General features: G+C 34.0%; 1 protein-coding gene across 1 annotated transcript in view; it reads right to left on the reverse strand.

Annotated features, from left to right (window-relative positions):
* Ipo9 (Importin 9) overlaps positions 1-22073 on the reverse strand; it is a 493522-nt gene that overhangs the window by 340232 nt on the left and 131217 nt on the right. Inside the window, exon 8 of the mRNA XM_090390464.1 lies at positions 14950-15008. Coding sequence (XP_090246590.1) covers positions 14950-15008 — 59 coding nt within the window. The remainder of the gene's footprint in view (positions 1-14949; positions 15009-22073) is intronic.

Below are 22073 nucleotides of genomic sequence, written 5' to 3' on the forward strand. Positions count from 1 at the left end.
AACGTAAGAAGCCTGAATGGCAAAGAAATGGAGCTAGCTGAGGAATTAGATAAGTACCAGATCGACATAATAGTTGTGACTGAAACAAAAAAGACAAAAACTAGTGAGATCTTTCTGAGCAATAAATACAAAATGTTATATTCAGGCAATGACAATCAAGGAAAAGGAGTAGCCATAGTATTCAACACAAAATACGAGGCTAATCTTCTTGAATGGCAGTCAGTCTCAAGTAGAGTAATGTGGGCAAATATGAGAATGGGGAACTGGACAATGAGACTTATTTGTGCCTATGGTCCCACAGAAGGTTCTACTAAGGTAGAAATGGAGGAATTTTCTGAGGCTTTAGAAAAAGCAACTGACACAATGAAAAAGGAAAAGTTGGTCCTTGTTGGGGATCTAAATAGTAGAGTAGGAAATGATGGTGAGACATACAAAAATATTTTGGGAAAATTTGGAGAAAAGAGCAAAGCTAATAATAATGGCAAATATCTGTTGGATTTCTGCTCAGGACATGGACTGGTTATTACTAACACCATGTTCCAACATAAAAATGTGCACAAATTCACATGGAGAGAAGAGGCTAGGAATAAGAAAAGTCTCATTGACTATGTTATTGTTGATAGTGATGTTTTCTCCCTGGTGCAGGACACCATAGTGTACAGAGGATTTGAAATTGGAAGTGATCACTATTTAGTCTTGAGCAGGATAAAATTGAATTTCATATTGAAAAGAATAACATGTAAGAAAGTTTTAAAGCGAATAAAAGTTGAGCAGCTCTCAGATGTAAACTGTAGACTAAAATACAGAAATATTATTGAAAAGAAAATGAAAGAGTTTGAGAACAGGAATCAAACCTTGGAGATTCAGTGGCAAACTCTGAAGGAAACATTGATTGATTCTGCCAGAGAGGCATGTGGTGAGGTTGTGTGCAAAGATAAAAAAATCAGAATTCCCTGGTGGACACAGAAAGTTAAAGAGGCAGTGAAGGAAAAGAAGAAAGCATATCAAAAGTTCCTGGCAAATAAGTCAGCTTTTACTCTTACAGAATATAGAGACAAATGTAAGAAAGCTAAACAGTGTGTAAAACTTGCTAAACAAAAGTCATGGGAGGACTTTGGCAAGAATATAGAAAATAAATATCAAGAAGGTGGCAAAATATTCTGGAGGTTGTTGAAGAAGCTTAGGAATGGAGGAAAGAGTGCTGTAAAAGGAATTAGAGATGATAAAGGTGAAATGAAAACAGGAGAAAAAGATATCCTTGAAGTATGGAGTAATTACTTTGAAAAACTGCTAAATGAAACAAGCAGTGATGACAGCACAGTGATAAAAAACACTGACCAGGCATGCAGTCAGGAATACATATCCATACTTGAAGTAGAAAAAGCCATCAAAGGCTTGAACTGTGGAAAGGCAGCAGGAGTAGATGATATTCGACCAGAAATGCTGAAGTATGGTGGTATAAGAGTCTTACAGTGGCTGCACTGCATAGTTCAGAAAGCCTGGACAGAGGGACGAATTCCCGATGATTGGAGTAGAGCTCTCATAGTACCCATATATAAAAATGGAAATAAAACTGAATGTGAGAATTACAGAGGTATTTCCCTACTGAGTGTTCCTGGCAAGATCTATGCAAGTATACTTGAGAAACGGTTGAGAAGAATTGTGGAAGAAAAGCTTGGTGAAGAACAAGCTGGATTCAGGCCAAATAGAGGCTGTCAGGATCAGATCTTCACTTTACGACAAATAGTCGAGAAAGCATGGGAATATAACAAAGATCTGTATTTAAGTTTTGTCGATTTGGAAAAGGCATATGACAAGGTGCCAAGAGAGAAGCTATTCAATACGCTGCAGTTATATGGTGTCAATGGGGCATTATATCAAGCAATACTTAGTCTTTATTTGAGTTGTGAGTCAGCAGTTAGAATTGAAGGAAGTACAGGAAGAGGGTTTAATGTTAAATCTGGTGTGAGACAAGGATGTACATTATCCCCTCTGTTATTCATTATCTATATGGATCACATTATGAAGGAATGTGGTATTAAACCTGATATCAAAATTGGAGATGTTAATGTCAGCTCTTTGCTTTATGCGGATGATGTTATACTTCTAAATAAATCCGCTACAAGTCTGCAAGATTCTCTGACTAAATTGAATAGCTGTTGTAATACATATGGTATGAAGGTCAGCAATAAAAAGACAAAGACAATGAAAATAGGCAGAATCATTGAAAATGTCAACTGTGTTGTGAATGGAGAACCTGTGGAACAAGTAAAACATTTCAGCTACTTAGGCACAATTTTTACTGAAGATGGTAAACTAAATATAGAAATAGACAACAGAATCAGCAAAGCTGGTATCGTGGGAAGTCAATTGAATAAATTCATATGGAATAAGAAAGAAATTAGTCGGAACACTAAATTAGCTGTATACAAGACTGTGTTCAAACCAATTTTAACTTATGGATCTGAGAGCTGGGTCAGAAGTAAAACACTTGACCAAAGACTAGAGACCGCAGATATGAGAGTCCTGAGAAAGATTAGAGGCGTGAACAGATGGCATCAATGGCAATATCATATTAAAAATGAGGATATTAGGAAAGAAATTGACATTGTCAGCATCCAGGAATGCGTTAGCAGAGCTAATCTCAGATGGTATGGTCACTTAAATAGAATGGGAGAGGAAAGATTAGCGAAACAAGTGTTCTCTGCCAGGTTGGCTGGAAAACGACCCAGAGGAAGACCAAGATATAGGTGGATTGATATGGTACAAAGTGCCTTAGACGATAGAAATATAAGATCTGATAATGTTGGAGTCTTGACAAGTAACAGACTGATTTGGAGGAAAATTGTAGATAGGAAGTTAGTAATGATGTAGTTTTTTCATGTAGTACTATCATATTCTGTACACCCCTTGAGGGTACATGGCAGGAATTTGATGATGATGATGATGATGTAGTAAGATAGAAAGAACTGAAAATTAGATTCAATTGCTTTGTAAAAATTCTGCTGGCAGTATAAACAAAGCTACATCTAATAAAAAAGACTAATATGAGTGAAAAAGCAGAGGAGATAATCATATCAATGCTCAGTATGAGTGAATATTCCTATGAGGAAAAGCATTAGATTTTGCAAATTACAAACTTCAAAGACCAAGCAAACAAGACAGAATTTTAATTAAGTTTAAAAATTGTTAAAAGTTAATTTTTACATTTACAGGATATTTTTATGTTCTCTGGAACACATATTGGGGAGACACTATTTCAGCTAATAAAGGGTCAAATGTGGGTTAGACCGAGTACAATATTCTTTTAGTTAAACAACAATAGTTACTAACTGGGATAAACGTCTGCAAGGCACAGTTACTGTTCCTTAGAGAAGTAAATCTTGGACAATTTAAGTAGACCCAGGAAAATAAATGAAAGTGAAATAATTAGTATTAGTAGCACTTAAAACAGATAATACTGAACTCTTATGCCATGTGAGATCACTATAAAATATTTCATTTTTATGAATTCATTACTGAAGTAGAAAATGTACTACTTTTGGTCATTGGAACAGGATCCCAGATAATCTAATCCACTCCCAAATCATTATCCATGGCACTTTTCACACTTAGGTGGTTAAATAGAAGTTAACATAAAGAAATAAGCGAAGAATATCCCATTTCAGTAGCATCACACTCACATTTTCTTATTCATTTTTTGCTCCATTTGTCTTGAAATTGTTACATTAGTTTAAGCACAAACAAATATTGTAAAAGAAAGTGATTATTTCTAATTTTATTAGTATAAATGGGATGTCCTCTTAAGAGATTCAACAATGACTTCTAATGCCAGAACAGGCCATTCTAGGCCAAAATCCTTGACAGACATGATGATGATGTTAATGAGTGAAATAATAAATAAACAAAGAAATCAATATACATATATATATATATATATATAAAAGGAAATTAAATGACTTTATACCGAGAATGACAAATTTATTGTTAGGATACGACTAGTTTCGTTGAAATACAACTTCTTCAGGTATCATAGGCAAAGAATAAAATAAAAAATAACAGACGCATGAAAAAATACATTAACAGATCTAGTATAAAACAAGTACATTTAAAAAAGGAATGCGTGTTAGAGCTCCAACTGAAGTTGACTACGTGCGTGAGCTGGTATTAGTGCGCTAGTATTGGACAGTGGCAACGTGCGCATCAGAAATATTATAGCTAAGGCTGTTATTAATATGAGACGAATCAAGCGATATTTCTTTAGATTCAATATTCTTCTTTCCAGTTCATCATAGCACACATGGATATTAGAGGTTTTTGGCCAGTCAACAATGTGTTGATTGCCATCATCTGCGTTGATGGAGAAGAGAACGTGGCTAGAGAGAGCGCTGGCTCTGGTTCTGTTGTAAGAAATGTCTCTTTGATGTTCTTCCATGCGTAAAGGATGGATTTAGCAGTTTGACCGTAATATGAAACAGGATCCCAGATAATCTAATTCACTCCCAAACCAGTATCCATGGCACTTTTCACACTTAGGTGGTTAAATAGAAGTTAACATAAAGAAATAAGTGAAGAATATCCCATTTCAGTAGCATCGCTTGCATTTTCTTATTCATTTTTTCCCCCATTTGTCTTGAAATTGTTACATTAGTTTAAGCACAAACAAATATTGTAAAAGAAAGTGATTATTTCTAATTTTATTAGTGAAAAACCAGGACATCCTGGTTATTTCAGGACTCTCTCTCTATATATATATAAATATATATATATCCTGGTCATTTTGGCTGCCAACACACATCGTTGACTGGCAAAAAACCTCTAATATCCATGTGTGCTATGATGAACTGGAAAGAAGAATAATTGAATCTAAAGAAATATCGCTTGATTTGTCTCATATTAATAACAGCCTTAGCTATATTATTTCTAATACGCACATTGCCACTGTCCAATACTGGCGCACTAATACCAGCTCACGCACGTGGTCAACTTCAGTTGGAACTCTAGCACGCATTCCTTTTTTAAATGTACTTGTTTTATACTAGATCTGTTAATGTATTTTGTCATGTGTCTGTTATTTTTTATTTTATTCTTTGCCTATGATACCTGAAGAAGTTGTATTAAAACGAAACTAGTTGTATCTTAACAATAAATTTGTCATTCTCGGTATAAAGTCATTTAATTTCCTTTTTTATATACAGTTCTACTGAGTAAATAATGAACATTAATAATATATTCATATTTATATATACTGACTTAGATCTGAGAACTAGAAATAACAATTAAATTTATTCAAAACGCAACATGTTTCATCGGATTGTCCAACTTCTTTAGGCATGGGAACATAGAAAGCAAATAAAAAACACTATAAGAAACATCGTATCACTGTAAAAACGACTATTATAAAATTCAGTTAGCTTTGAACTCAGTATATATAAATATGAACATATCCCAATTCCGAGTTAATATTGCAGTTCATCATATATATATATATATATATATATATATATATATATATATATATATATATATATGTGTGTGTGTGTGTGTGTGTGTGTGTGTGTGTGTGTGTATGTAAATAAGTTTTTTTACCTTGGGAATAATGTATATTAGGGTTACCAAGTAATTTTATAAACTTGGTTATTTTACCCCATTATCATACTTCATGGAATTAGGAGTAAAATAACCAAGTTTATAAAATTACTTGGTAACCAAAGGTCGAAACCGATCTGGGTAGTGGCCCCTTGCCTTTAATACATAGCATCATACATCTCCTCAAGGAGATGGGCTGTGCATTAAGGGTAAATATTAAGAATAGTGATCAGAGCTTATTCTACTTTTACCATGGGTTGCCTTGACTTGCACTACTTTGAGGGTCAGCTAGACTTCCAATACATGCAAGCCCAAACTTGACTTGTTTGTCTGTTTGCTTACTTGGGAAATGGAGTAAAACCAGGTTTAAAATAGCTCTTGGTATCTTTAACATTTATTATACCCAGGTAAAATATTTTCTACATTATATATGTAGGAAGATTGATTTACTTGGTTGATATACATTTTTTAAAAAATTGAATGACTAGAAACAGAGAAAAATGAGCACAACTAGTATCAGCCTTCTTCAAGAGGTGCACATTAAAAAAGAAATAACCAGTAAAACATAGAGGAAATAATCATAAACATCACTTAAAGTTAGCGTATATATATTCAACATTGAAGTCTGCACGTTCAAAACTGTTCTTGTAAAGGTGAATTTGTATTTGATCGTAGCACAATGACTATCTGAAAGGTTGTAACTCAGGTTGTTGTTGAGATGTAGGAGGTTGAGAACGATTTCTTTTGATTCTATTATCTTTCTTTCTAATTCATCATAGCAACGGAAAATGGTATTAGACTTGTCGCATAGGAACGTATGGCTAAGGTTTTCTTCATTAGAATCGGACGAGAACAGAACATGACTAGACAAAGCACTGGCTTGCGTTCTCATGTAACTGACGTCTCTCTCTCTTATGTTCTTCAATGCGTAACTCGATTGATTTCTCTGTTTGGCCAAAGTATGATATATCACAGTTGCACCAGATCTGGTAACACCAGGATATTTAAGGCTGTGATATCTAGGTTTCAGATGGCTCACTAAGGAGCAAATTTTCAGAAGAGGAGTAAATAAAGTTCTTATGTTGTATTTCCTGAGTACCTTGGCCAATTTGGGCAAGATAGAGCTTATCTATGGTATAGAAATATTACCTTTCACCCTATCAGTCTCTTCATTATTGCGAACGGGTGGATTTAATAGGAATTTGTCAATTATTTTTTGTGAATAACCATTTAGTTGAAAAGTAGACCTGAGAAAATCGAGTTCTTTATTAAGTTCTATCTCATCATCAAGATTTTCCTGATTTGGAGACATGGCTGTGAATCTCTCCTGAACTTCCTAGTGTTGGATCGTCCTTACAACCATAGTAATAGCACATCCTGGCTTGGAGTCCGCCATCTTGTTTTAACGTTGTTTTTATTAAGGTTAATTAATTGTATGTTGATTACTAATCCAAATATAGGGAAATTTCTATTATACTGTGCCACCCTATATTCAGATTAGTCTATGTAAAATAGTGGAATCAAATATTAACTTTAGCAGTCTAATTTTTATATATAGGCCGAATTTGACATTAACATTTAAGGTTCCCGCTAAGTCCGATAATTTTATGAACGGTGCAGTGAAAAAGAATCAGGCTAACAACAAATTGAAATCAATAAAACAAAACATTTAATGCAGGGTTATATAATATACACATAAGCATACTTTGGATACAAGATAATGCAAAATTAACTCTGTTCAACTACACATAACATTCGCTTAACTTTTGGTATTAAACACTGAGCTTTTAAATCTAATTTCTCCCTTATAAATAAAGATAGTTCTAAAGTTCAATATCACTGAAATTCACAGTAAATATTTTAACAATTGTATTCTCTATCTATCCCTTAGTCAGAAATCACATAGTTCAGTAGTTCAGTCAAGAGGTAGTTATCACTTTAAGGGGGGAAGACTTCGGCTAATTTCAGCATAAACACCATGGTTAATGTTAAGATTTAAAAGGAGGAGTTAATTCTTATAACTTCACTCTAAAATGCTATAAAGTACAACTGTTCTTATTGGAATAAATCCTTGCACATGTTATTCACTGAGGCACACTTAAAACTTTAGTTAACAATCACACTGGAGCTACACATTTCAAAAGTATTCTTCTTTAAATTAACTTAATCTTTAATCTCAGCACATCACAAATGACACACTTGGACTAGAAAATTCACTTATTCCTCATATACTACTTTGCAATAGAATCAGCTTTCCACTACTCTTCCTTGAAAGTTCTAGAATTCAACATTAACTTCCATATCAATATTCTGAGTTGTCAATTTACATCTCGATCCTTCGTAATCTGATTACAACACTTAATTCTTTGTACTACAGCCTCTTACTTAACTCCGTGCTGCTAATAAATTATTTCCTCATCTCTATCGTACTTTTCTGAGTGCTGTTACTGTGCTGAGTGCTTCAACTGTACTCAGTCTCTCGTTCCCCAGTTCTAGTGCTGATGCCTTCCTCTTGTTTACTCTCGCTTTCCATTTATATACCTTCCCTCCTTTTTCCCGCCAAAACTTGTTCTCACCATTTAGCTCACATCAATTCCATCTCACGTCCATAACTCACGCGCTACCACGCTCCCGCTTTCTATTTTTAACTCCGTCTCCATGACAACAATTAGAGCAGTGCATAAGCATTACATAACATTTTACCTTTACATACAGAAATAAAATAAAAGGATATTTTTCAATTCAAATAATATACAATTAAATATGATGAACACAAATTCTTCTATTAGTATAGGAATAAATAAAATAATCTGAACATTATTTTTATACAGTCCTTTCCAATATTAACACATATCCTAGATTAAATAATTAAATTAAAAAAAACTCAAAGGTAATTATATGAATAATAGTTTATAACAAGAGATTTACATTAAATAATATTTACAAGTGTAGCCTTTGATATGGTGAATTATGTTGGATCCTGAAGGGAGTATTAATAATTTTAATTTCTCTTCATTCAGAATCCAACACTAGAACATCTAAATAATCAACAACCGAACATAAAATTTACGGCTGAGTTTGAAACTAATGGTTCTCTTCCTTTTTTGGACATCAAAATGACCCGTTCCTCAGAGAAATTAAAAATCTCAATTTACAGAAAAGCTACTCACACCAACAGATATCTCTACGGCCAATCTCATCATTATCTGCCTCAAAAGTTTGGAATCATTTCTACACTAGGACATTGTGCTTTCTCTCTCTCCTTGATGATGAGATAGAACTTAATAAAGAACTCAATTTTCTCAGGTCTACTTTTCAACTAAATGGTTATTCACAAAAAAACAATTGACAAATTCCTATTAAATCCACATGCTCACAATAATTACGAGACTGATAGGGTGAAAGGTAATATTTCTATACCATACATAAGCTCTGTCTCGCCCAAATTGGCCAAGGTTCTTGGAAATACAACATAAGAACTTTATTTATTCCTCTTCCAAAAATCTGCTCCTTAGTGAGCCATCTGCAACCTAGATATCACAACCTTGAATATCCTGGTGTTTACCAGATTTGGTGCAACTGTGATATACCATACTTTGGCCAAACAGAGAACTCGATCGAGTTACGCATTGAAGAACATAAGAGAGACGTCAGTTACAGGAGAACGCAAGCCAGTGCTTTGTCTAGTCATGATCTGTTCTCATCCCGATTCTAATGACGAAAACCTTAGCCATACAGTCCTATGCGACAAGTCTAATAACATTTTCCATTGCCACAATGAACTAGAAAGAAAGATAATAGAATCAAAAGAAATCATTCTCAACCCCCTAAATCTCAACAACAACCTGAGTTACAACCTTTCAGATTGTCATTGTGCTACAATCAAATACTGGCATTCACGAGATGCTATATGCATGCATACACCCAACAATGAAGCCAACAAGAGAACAGTTTTGAATGTGCAGACTTCAATGTTGAATATATACACTAACTTTCCGGCATGTTTACAATTATTTCTTCTATGTTTAACTGGTTATTTCTTTTTTAATGTGCATCTGAAAAAGGCTGATACAAGTTGATATTAGTCATCATCATACGTATCAAGGATTTAGGCCTAGCATGGCCTGTTCCGGCCTTAGAAGTCATCGTTGAATCGTTTAAGAGGACGTCCTGGTTTTCTTTTTCCTAATGGCTTGTACTTTAAGGCTTGTTTTGGTAATCTTTCTGTTTTCATTCTTTGAACGTGTTCCATCCATTTATGTTTATATTTTTTAATTTTTTCTATTACTGGTTCTTGGTTTAATTCTTTCATAATATTTTCGTTTCTTTTGTGATCAAATAGGGTATACTTTGCAGTTTTTCTCATAAACTTCATTTCTGCTGTTGTTAATCTTTGTTTGTCTTTTTGTTTTATTGTCCAGATTTCGCTTCCATACATTAAGACCGGTAGGGGCTAATGTATTGTATACTTTTAGCCTGGTTTGTTTTTGAACTAGGTTTGGTTTAAATATAGAGTTAATTACACCTGTCATTTTTAAATATTTTGCAATTTTTACGTTTATATCTTTTTCATTTTCATATGTGATCATACATCCTAGGTAGTTAAATGAATTCACCTGTTCTAAGATCTTGTTATCTATTACTATTTTAGTTCTTGCTGATACTAGTTGTGCTATTAAACTTTGTTTTCATTTTTCTCAGTTTCTAGTCATTCAATTTTTTAAAAAATGTATATCAACCGAGTAAATCAATCTTCCTACATCTCTAATCCTTATGATGAAGCAACTCACAATATAAGGGATTTCCAGAAAACCTTGAAGGGGATAGGCCTGAATATCAGCAGGTTAGTGTTTCTTAAGCATTGTAAATTCCATGCAATCTTTCCTAAGTTTATCTACTTTAAAGAAAACATTAAAACGGAACAGGCTAGAAAGATTTACCATAGAGCAAAATTAGATCTTCTTGCCGAGAGAATATTTGATACTAAACACACTCTGGCTTTATTTAGTAAAAAAACCACGTTATCTCAAAAAATTGAACAATCTCTAGATAGTGACAGTTGGAATCTTCTTAAAGTGAGAAGTGAATCTCAAGCCGCCAGAATTCAAAATGACAATAAACTGACACTTAGAAAATTTGAATCCATTAAAGCCCTTTTCATTTTTCTCGGTTTCTAGTCATTCAATTTTTTAAAATAAAATAAAATAAAAAAATATATATATATATTCTATAGCATGACTAGTTTCGTCTTCAAAAAGACTTCTTCGAGTGCATAATAAGATCGAACAACCAACAAAAATTGTAAAAGAATAAGTAGTCTAAACATTAAAGCATTAGCGTATGAACATTTGAAACTGTTCTCTGTATCTCGTCATTGTCGGGCATGCACATGCTTTCAAAATCTTGTGAAAGCCAAAGTTGGATGGCAGCACAATGGCAGTCTGAGAGATTATAACTGAGGTTGTTGTTAAGATGTATTTAATAGAGGGCAATTTCTTTAGATTCCACAATTCTTCTTTCTAGTTCATCATTGCAGAGAAAGATATTTTCAGATTTGTCCCATAAGACTGGATGGATGAAGTTTTCCTCATTAGTGTTAGCAGAATTTAGTACATGGTTCGACAGAGCACTAGCTCTTGTTCTGACATATGTGATGTCTACGTTCCTCAACATGTAATTCGATGGATTTCTCCATCTGGCCAAAATAAGGTTTATCGCAGTTGCACCAAATTTGGTAAACACTGGGATATTTAAGGTCATGTCTTTGTTTGGGCCTACTTAGCAAGGAAAAGGAGTTTTAGAAGAGGAGTGAATGAAGTCTGGATGTTGTATTTCTTAAAAAGTTTGGCCAATTTTGTCAAAATGAAGCTGATATATGGTAGGGATATATATGGCCTTTTTCACTGTTTGTATCTTCAAGTATGGCGAGGAGGTGGATTGAAAAGTAACTTATTGTTTGCTTCGAATAACCATATTGTTAAAAAGTAGTAAGAAGAAAACTCAAGCTCTTTATTACTATCTTCTTTTTACACACAGGAGTAAGCAAGCATGTTTGCTTAGCCAAGATATTGATGTGGATAGTGATGGGACTGTGATCTGCCATATCTGTTGGTGTGAGTTGGTTTTCTGCAAATTGAGATTTTTAATTTCTCAGAAATGCAAGTGAATTTAACATCCAGGAATGGGAGAGAGCCATCAACCTCTAATTCTGCAATAAATTTGATATTTGGGTGTTGACTGTTGAGGTGGTCAAGGAAGTTCTTTAAAGATTCAGGATCGTGGCTCCAGATTAAAAATATGTCATCGATATATCTTTTCCAGAATTTTAGTTTCAAAGGAAAGGAGGCGATAGCTTTTTCTTCAAGAAGAAAAAATTTTCCAAATTTTCTTCAAAAGATTCCAAATATACATTTGTCAGTATGGGTGATAACAGGTTACCCATGGTTAAATGTTTGTTTGTAAATAATGTCTTTAAACTGGAAATAGGCAGAATTAATACAGTGAGTTAATAAAGACACAGCTTTTTTTGATAGTTTATCTTTTAGCAGCATAAGAACTTCCTCTGTAGGTACATATGCGAAGAGAGAGATGACATCAAAACTAGCCATAATTTCTTCTTTTTTTAATATTTATGTTTTTTTTACACTTGAAGCAAAATCAGCAGAATTTTTGATAAAAGAAGAGGATGAGCTGAAAAAGCATTTTAGTGATTTTTCTAAATACTGTGAGAGTTAAGAAGTGGATGAATCAATGCCTTCTACAGCTAGTCATAGTGGAGTGTTTTCTTTATGGATTGGTAATCTAGGGATTAAAGGATGAAGTGAATGAAGTGATAATCGAATATTTTTGGGAAATTCTGTGGTTGTCCTAAGAAGGTGTTTGCATTTATGGAGTTCACAAGTTGGATCTCTGTCAAGAATTTAGGAGATGAAAAAAAATTAGGTGATGAAAAAAAAAAAATACATTTCTGCATTTATAATGTACAAGAATATATATATATATATATATATATATATATACATAGCTTAACCTTTTAAGCTACTCACAGGTATACTAGCTGACAAAATACGCAGCTATTTTAAAGCAAATTCTCTTTTTCCAATTGAACAAAAAAAGTAACAGCAAAAATTCAAGAGGTGCAAAAGGCCAATTGCTGATTGATCAAATGATTCTTAAAAATTGCAAACGTAGAAAAACCAACCTTCATGGCTTGGATATATTATAAAGAAGCATTTGATTCAGTGCCTCATAGTTGGATTTTAAAATGCACACAGAACTATTTGGTATTAGTGAAAACGTACAAACATTTTTGCAAACTAGCATGAAAAATTGGAAAACATTGGCTCTGAATAGAGAAGAAAATGGAGAGGTAAACATAAAAAGGGTATCTTTCAAATAGACTCATCTCCTTTATTGTTAAATAAAGGCGACAATGAGTCTCCTTTATTTAACTAGATCTCCTTAACTAGAATTTTAAATAAAACTGCTTATGGTTATCAAACTGCACAAAAAAGTGTAAAGCTATCTCACCTTTTATACATGGACGATCTGAAGCTGTATGCAAAATCAGAAAACGAACTCAGATCATTGCTTAATACTGTGCACATATTCAGTCAATATATATATATATATATCAATGCATTTTGACTTAGACAAATGTGCAATTGCTATAACAAGAGGAAAGTTTGAATATCTGAATGAAATTGAGCTGCTCAGTGGTGAAAAAAATCAATGCAATGAAATTAGAAGATAGTAACAAATATTTGGGAATTTTAAAAGCATCAGAAATTCTGCGCAATAAGATCAAAGAAAAAACTGAGCAGAATACACATCTAGTGACTAATAAAACTCCTTAAGTCAATGCTTAATGCTAGAATTTTGATGAAAGCAATTAACACCTGGGCCATACTTGTTCTGAGATATTCAACAGGCACTGTTGAATGGACCCAGCTAGAGGTGGAGAATTTAGACCAAAAATCTCGAAAAGTAATGACAATGTACCATGTCCTCAATCCTCGCAGTGACATCGATAGGCTGTACCTATCACACAAAAAAGGAGCCAGGGGATTATTACAAGTAAAGCAAGTTGCTGAAGAAGAAAAACAAAATCTGAATGATTATCTGCAGCAAACAATGGAAAAATTTTTAATTGGGTTAAGAGGGTTTTTATTAAACCCATGTAGACAAAATTGGAATACAAGACCAACCAAGTAAAAGTTACAACTGAAAGATAGAAAAATAAGGCATTGTACTGAAAATACCTTCACAGTATAGAGGACAGTGCTGACAGCAACTTGTCCTCACAATGGTTGAGAAATGGAGCACTAAAGAAAGAAACAAAGGTAATTTTTGCAACACAAGAACAGGCCATTAAAACCAATGTTATGAAGCCAAAAATACAAAAAATTCAAGAAGACAGTAAATGCAGATTGTGCAAAGAAAAGGAAGAAACGGTAGATCACATAAGTGGGTGCAGAAAAATCACACAAATTGAGTACTGTAAAAGGCACGATAATGTAGGTAAGATAATTCACTGGCATTTATGTAAAAAGTACAAGTTTAAAGTATCTAAAGACTATTGGAAGCATAAAGTTGACCAAAAAGTGAATGAGAATGAAAAATCTAAAATACTCTGGGATTTCAAAATTCAGACTGACAAAAGCTTAGAATATAATACACCCAATATAAGAGTGGTTGAAAACAGTGAAAAACAAGGGTATTCAGTTTATGAAAATATCAGTACCAGGAGATAGTCAAATTGACAAAAAACAACTGAAAAAATTACAAAGCATCGTGAGTTGCAAGTGTCAAAATTGAACAAATTTGGCAAAAGAAAACAAAAGTTGTTCCAATAATAATAGGTGCTTTAGGCGCCATCCCCAAAACATTGAAAAAGCATCTAGAAGCACTTGAGTTAGATGGATTAAAAACTGGGCAGCTGCAAAAGGTCGCTTTGTTCGGCACAGCATTCATATTCAGAAGGTATTTCCACAACTCATAGGCCCTTGGGTAGGGCTTGAATTAATGGAATATAACTAGCCTTTTACTTAATGATGAGGAAGCAAATCAAGCTTGGATGAATATTATATATATATATATATATACTTGTACATTATAAATACAGATATGTATTTTTTTTTTTTCATCTCCTAATACTCAAAAGTGTTTTCTAATTATGAAGAGAGATGTGAAATATAGTTTACAAGTACAAAAAAATTACTTACCAATCCTAGTTCTATAACCATGAATTTATTTCAATAATGAGATATTCTGAGTAATACATATTTAAGCATTTCATTTAATATTTAATTATTAATAATGTTGTACCTCAAAATCCAGTTAAAGAAAATTAATTCTTACCATCAGAATCGACTGGATCATCTGCTTCTTCTGTGTCATTCACTACGGTTCGTACATAACTACTTGTTAAAGTAATTTATTCAACAATCTTTGAAGCAATTATTCCAGATATACTATATATATTAGTTGGTAGTAGTATATCCATGGGTAATGACAATATTGTATAACAACTGTGTGCAAATATTCAGGCACAAATTAAACATTTTAATTAAAAACACACTTCAGAAAGAAAAAACATGCAATGGATAAAGTCAAATTAATATATACACAGCATTACATCTTTTTTTAGGTATGCAATATCATAGCTATATCAAACTAAGTTACATTAGATTTAGTTTTTTTGTTCTGTTCATAGATAAATATAAGTTCTGAAGCAACCAACAGTTACGTAGGTCTAACCAGTATTCCTACTCTACGTGTGGCTGTCCTGAGCATGCACTGCTAGTTCATGCCAATTCTGTTTGATATTGTCAATCAATGTCATTTGGAGGCCTACCTCTTTTCCTAACACTTTCTAGATCACTCAAAATAATGTTGTTGGCCAACTGATTGTCCTGCATTCTGACAACATGGCTGAACAAGCATAACCTTCCTTACAGAACAGTGCTGAGAGGTGGCTCATCACTCCCTGGCCACAAAGTCAAACCATCTTACTCCCAAACTAATCCTTAAACACCACTGATCAAAAGCATCAAGTTTCTGATTATCACTCTTACAAAATTTTCATATCTCAGCTCCATTTTGAAAAACCTTTCCAAACGTTCCATAATTTTTTGAATGCTCCTGAAGCCATTTTTAATCATCTATCCACGTCATTGCTCACTTCACCAATATCAGTTACACAACTACCAAGATAAATGAAGTGAGAGACTTGCTGTTTAGCACATTCTTTCCATTAGCTCTGTTTTCTCAATAGTAATAATTAAACCTAGTTGAATCCCTGCATCATCATCTGTAGCAATAATGGAATTAATTTCTTCCCCATTATTTGTGAATAATGCCAAATTATCAGCATAATCCAGATCAGCTACTTAGAGTAGCTGATCTGGAGTAGTAAGTTTCTTAGACCACTTTGATCCCAATCCTTCTCTTGCAGTGTCTTGTTTATCACAAAATCAATTACAAGACTAAATAAAAAAAAGTGACAGGACAAACCTCTATAATAAAATTAGTTTAATCCTTTATCCAAGTGTGAGCAAACAAAGTTTGCGCCTGAAAGTATCTTCAGGACTAGGGTAAGATGGTACAACACCAGGGCAACTCGTTGCAAAGGTGGAGCAAGCTACCAACACTCCTATATCTCAGTATCTCCTATAATGCAAAACACATCTCCTTGCAGATATTTCTAATGTTATGCATTAAGGGAAGGGCCACTACCCAGACTAGTTTCGACCTTTATTGAGGTCTCTTCAGTGGGAGCCAGGCCCAAGTGGAGATACCAGGCAGAAGCATTAGCAGCTCATCTCTACCTATAGGAGATGCCAAATGGTGTGCCACCCTTTTTTAATAAATTACTCTGGATTTAGAGAAAGATGTTGAAAGTTTATTTTTCACTTGGTTAGAGTATAATAAAATTAGTTTAATCCTTTATCCAAGTGTGAGCAAACAAAGTTTGCGCCTGAAAGTATCTTCAGGACTAGGGTAGGGTGGTACAACACCAGGGCAACTCGTTGCAAAGGTGGAGCAAGCTACCAACACTCCTATATCTCAGTGTTTTGCATTATAGGAGATACTGAGATATAGGAGTGTTGGTAGCTTGCTCCACCTTTGCAACGAGTTGCCCTGGTGTTGTACCACCTTACCCTAGTCCTGAGGATACTTTCAGTATTTTGCCTATCAACTGAATCAAAAGCCTTTTTGAAGTCAACAAAATACATTATCACAGGCTTTCTAAAATTCTAAACATTTCTTAAAGATCTCTCTCAGTGAAAAAATTTGTTCTGTGCAGTTCCTTCCATTTCTGAATCTACCTTGCTCATCACATTCAACAAGTTCTTTATCCTACTGAGTATGATAATGCAGAGAGCCCTACCTAGAATAGCCAATAACTGGATTCCCCTATAATTCTCACACACTTTCTTAAAAATGGGCACCATCATACTTCTAGTAAAGTCTCTTGGAACTTTACCACTTTGACAGAAAATGTTCAAGATCTTAGTCAACCAATTCACTATTACTCTCCTTACCTACTTTCAGCATTTCTGCAATAACCTCATCATACCCTGGTGATTTATGAAGTTTTAATTTATTATGGTAATCTAACTTCAGATGGTGTAATGGAAAAGATATCAAATTGGAAAGTGGAACCAATCTGTTCAACCAAGGATAACTGGATCACAAGAATGAATATTGTTCAAAAAATCATCAAAATGTTCTACCCACCTTGCCATTATAACATCTTGTCCTTCAATTACGTTCTTATCTTCTGATGACTTCACTCCATTCTCCCTCTTCCCACATATCTTATTAATAGCGTCATATAGTTCTTTGTGATTATTCTGATTATTCTCTCTAGCTGCATTCTCTGCATACTTCTAAACCATAAATTTTTATAATTTCTCTATATCTTAGTGCCTATTCTCATTATTTGAATAATTCTAGCCTCTACTTGATCTTTCAGCAATTAACTTCATTGCATCACTGTTCATATAATTCTGCTTTTGCTTCTCTCTTACCCCCCCTCCCAAAACAGATTTGACTAGTTTCATGCACAGCTTCTTCAAGTGATCATACACTCTTTCTACATCACAATCTTGTAGACTTGATCTTTCATAACACCTGAGCAACTCATCCTGATAAATTCTAATTCTAATCTAAATTTTAATTTTTGAAGCTTCAACTGCAATGTGCTCTTAACAAGATAGTGGAACCTATCTTGTTAAGAGCACATTGCAGAACCTATTTCTACACTTCTGTAGTGTCCTAGTGTTCTACACAAAACTTGCCCCAATTACTATTAATAAGAATATAATCATGTTTGGTGGACACCATGACATGAGACTCAAGCATACTTGGTTATTCTCAGTCAATTAAGCTTACATAACTGGAGAAGTCTCACCATTATCACTACAATTACCAATGCCAAAAGGTCCTATTACTCCTGCTCAGTAATTAGAATAAGTGCAATTCATGGCAAACAAGATTCTAGTTGAATAAATATGTAAGAAACATGAGACTAACAACATCAGTAATATGCAATTTGTGTTTACAAAAGGTAAAGAAAAATAAGGAGTGGGAAGGGGAAAGATGTATTGTGCACAGCTGTAGATATATATATATATATATATATATATATATATATATTAATAAATTTGCATGATATAAATAAATAACTATAAGTTTGCCTTCAGCACCATCTCCAGAGTACTTGCAAGTAGCATTTCTTCTTTCCACTACAACATGAGTTAAAAAAAAAAAAAATGTTATTATTAAACAACTAAAGGTGAGGTAGCCAGTCTGATGTGCAAGTGACAGGGATTTTTCTTACAGAAAAATCTCTGAAAGATAACCTCCCAGTAAGTGGGCACCCAGTTGAAATACACACAAGTCTTGCAACACAGACTTAGCTACATCATCCATAATTTTATGCATTTTATTTTATACCTTCTAGAAAAGTTATAGGATAAGATAGAATGTAAAAGAAATATTATAATCTAGATAGCATATCTACTCTCCCATTAACAGACTGTGAATTTAAATCGCATCACAGATGTCTTTAAGTGGCAGGTGATTTTCGTCATCAAGCGTAGGACCACCAACTTGCTTATTTGCTGTGAAAGTGTCTTGCAAGTAACCATGTTTGGTCTCAAGAGCAGGTTTATAGATAAGCTAGTACTGCATTAGCCAATTCTATAACACAAATGTAATATAAAATGTACATTTCATGAATAAGATTTGCATAGACAGAAAGGAATAACAGCAAGCACAACAGCAGAAATACAGCAATATACAGTAGTAGTGCACTAAAACAAATCAACAGGGATAAATGAATGATTACATTGTAGCAGTTTACTACAGTGAATTTTATATAAAGTAATCTACATAACTCTTATTGAAATTTTTTTTTTAAACCCCTTTTCCATCAATCCCAATGAGAGGCTGTACAACTAACTGTACTGATATACACAGATTTAGTAACCTATAGAAAACTGTATCACAGTTGGACAAGTGGTTAAAGAGGAAGAAAAAACCTGTTGATATCTTTTGCACAGAGCACAAGGTTGAAGTCTATAAAAGTTGAAGAGTATAAAATTCCTTGTCTGCAGTTTAGCCTACTTTGGACAGACTGGTAGACAAGTTAAGATCTGCCTTGAAGAACAAAAATTACATCAAAGATCATCCATATTAACATTGAGATTGGCAGAACATGCAGTGGTATTCCCCCATGTAGAATCAGGTATAAAAAAATCTCCAATTCTAATATCAGGCTTGATACCACTTTCTTTCATAACGTGATTCCTATAGATGATGAATAAGACTGGCGTTAATGTGCATCTTTGTTTTACTCCTGATTTTATATCAAAACATCTTCCAGTATTTCCTTCAATTCCAACTGCTAACTGACAACTTAAATATAGATTATATATAACTGTAGTGTTTTGAAAAGTATTTCCTCTAAGCACCTTGTTATGCCTTTATCAGATCTACAAAAATTAAGTACAGATCCTTGTCATATTCCCATGATTTCTCAACTATTTGTCCTAAAGTGAAAATCTGATCTTGATAACCTCTTTTCAGGTATTATTATTATTATTATTTGTCACCTCCAGAGAGTCCAAAGCCTCATCAAGGGAGGGCATCTACTCTACAGCTCTGCTTCCACCACTCTCACAACCCACCAACTGACCGCAACTACACCAACGCCATCTACCGCCGACCACCACCACTAGTATTTCCACAGACAATCACAAACATCCATGCCCACGGCGGGATTTGAACCCGCAGCCTCTTGACTGGTATGCTTGAATAAATCTTACCTGGAACAATGAGTAGAGAAATTCCTCTAATTCTCACATTCAGTTTTATTCCCTTTTTTTTTATAGATGGATACTACGAGAGCTCTACTCCAATCATTGGGAATCAAGCCTTCTGACTAGGCCCTCTAAATTATGTAGTGTAGCCAATGCAAAACTTTTATACTTCCATACTTAACCATTTCTGGTCGAATATCATCTACTTCCACATTTCAAGTTTTTGACGGTTTTTTCCTACCTACCTCAAGCATTGATATGCCCTCTTTGCATTTCTGATTTGAAAATTTTCTAGTATGGTTCTGTCACTGCTTGGTTTGTTTAACAGTCTTTCAAAGTAATTATATCTTAATCTTCAGTTTTCATGTCACCTTTATTGTCTTTGATTCCTTTTACAGTACTGCAACTTAAGTTCTCCTTGTCAACACAAACCTCCATTTCTAAGCTTCAATAAGCCTCCAGAACATTTTGCCACCTTCCTGATATTTATTTTCAATATTCTTACAACTTCTTCCCATGACTTTTGATGATTTTTCTCTTCTTTTTTTTTTTTTTTACTTTTCTCTTCATTTTTCTCTGTATTCTTTTACTTCATCTGTTGACTTATTTGCTAGGAACTTTTGGTATGCTTTCTTCTTTTCCAGGACTGCTTCTTTAACTTCTTGTGTCCACCATAGTTTTCATTTTTCTATCCTTGCAGATAACTTTACCATATACCTCCCTTACTGAATCAAGCAATGTCTTTTTCAGAATTTGCCACTGAGACTCCAAGGTTTGGTTCTCATTTTCAATTTTTTTCATTTTTTTTCTTCAATAACGTTTGTATAGTAAATCTACAATTTACTTGTAGACTTGACTTTCCGGAATCAAGCAGTCTTTTTCAGAATTTACCACTGAGACCTTTTCAATTTTTTCATTTTTTTCTTCAATAACGTTTGTATAGTCAAGTCTATAATTTACTTGTAGACTTGATTATTTTAATTTCAATTTTAATTCTTTTTAAAACTTTCTTACATACTGTCCTTTTCCATGTGATATCCATTTTTATCCTGCTTAGTACTAAGTGATGGTCACTTCCAATTTCAAATCCTTGTCTTCCAAATCCTAGTGAGGTTTTACTATATTTGCCTTTAAAGTGGGCTGAATTTTTTTATGTATGAAGTGTTCCCAGTTTACTTTGAGAGCATTTTGGCAATGCCATCCACAATGGAACATAATGACACAATTTGTTAATGGATTTTTGGTATCCCATATATCTGTTGGAAGGGGGGGGGGGGGGTCTAGAGTTATGAGTTTAGTTTATTGGTGAATTCCACATGCCAAGAGGATGACCTTTTTTAAGGAGCCTGTGATGCATTCTGATCTGTACATTGGTGGGATCACAGTCTAAGGTAGGTAGGTAGAGAGAGATCTCAAAGTAAGGAGGCAAGTTTGCCTAATAATCTTTTTTGGTTTAAAACTAGTGGCATTCCCCTTATATGCTTTGGTAATTACTATTCTATTGTTTTTAATTTATTGCAGAGCTATATATTCTTTCCTTGAGAGGTCACTTTTTGGTAGTTTTGCATGACCAGGTATACTAGCTACATCCAGTCGGATGTTGTTGGCAATATGGGGAGGTGTGGCAATAGTGTGTTCAATTGAAACACTGGTTCACTTCACCACAGGCTCTCCGCATATACAAGTGCACTATCTTTGCTCTTGTTTGGGAATAGATTGCAACCACTTAAGTTCTCCTTGTCAACACAAACAAAGCTATTCGTACACTTCATGAGGAGCTCACCACCACACCGAATGCCAACCCTTGCACGATCCTTTCCAACATCTTAAACGTTTCAGTAGACAAAGAGTTTCAAGAAATAAGATGATGGCACATCAAGAAGTATGACAATCTATTAAATGAGCTTTCAAGCCCCAACAATCTCAAAAACACCTTTGTAAATCTATTATCCTTCACCCTGAAGCAAATAGTTGTGGTCACTTGCTTATGGCCTCAACAACACACCATCACCTAAGAAAATTCCTGCAGGGAAAATAATGAACCAAGTAGAACAAGGTATGCTCACCCCCTCCTATTCATATTGTCAACAATATTGGGGGGATAAATAAAAGTGAATCAAAAATGAAACAGTCAATGATATAGCAATGATCAAC

The sequence above is a fragment of the Typopeltis vanoorti genome, chromosome 3 (genome assembly GCF_054136105.1).
Source record: "Typopeltis vanoorti isolate ZY-2024b chromosome 3, IOZ_Tvanoo_1.0, whole genome shotgun sequence".
Classification (NCBI taxonomy): domain Eukaryota; kingdom Metazoa; phylum Arthropoda; class Arachnida; order Uropygi; family Thelyphonidae; genus Typopeltis; species Typopeltis vanoorti.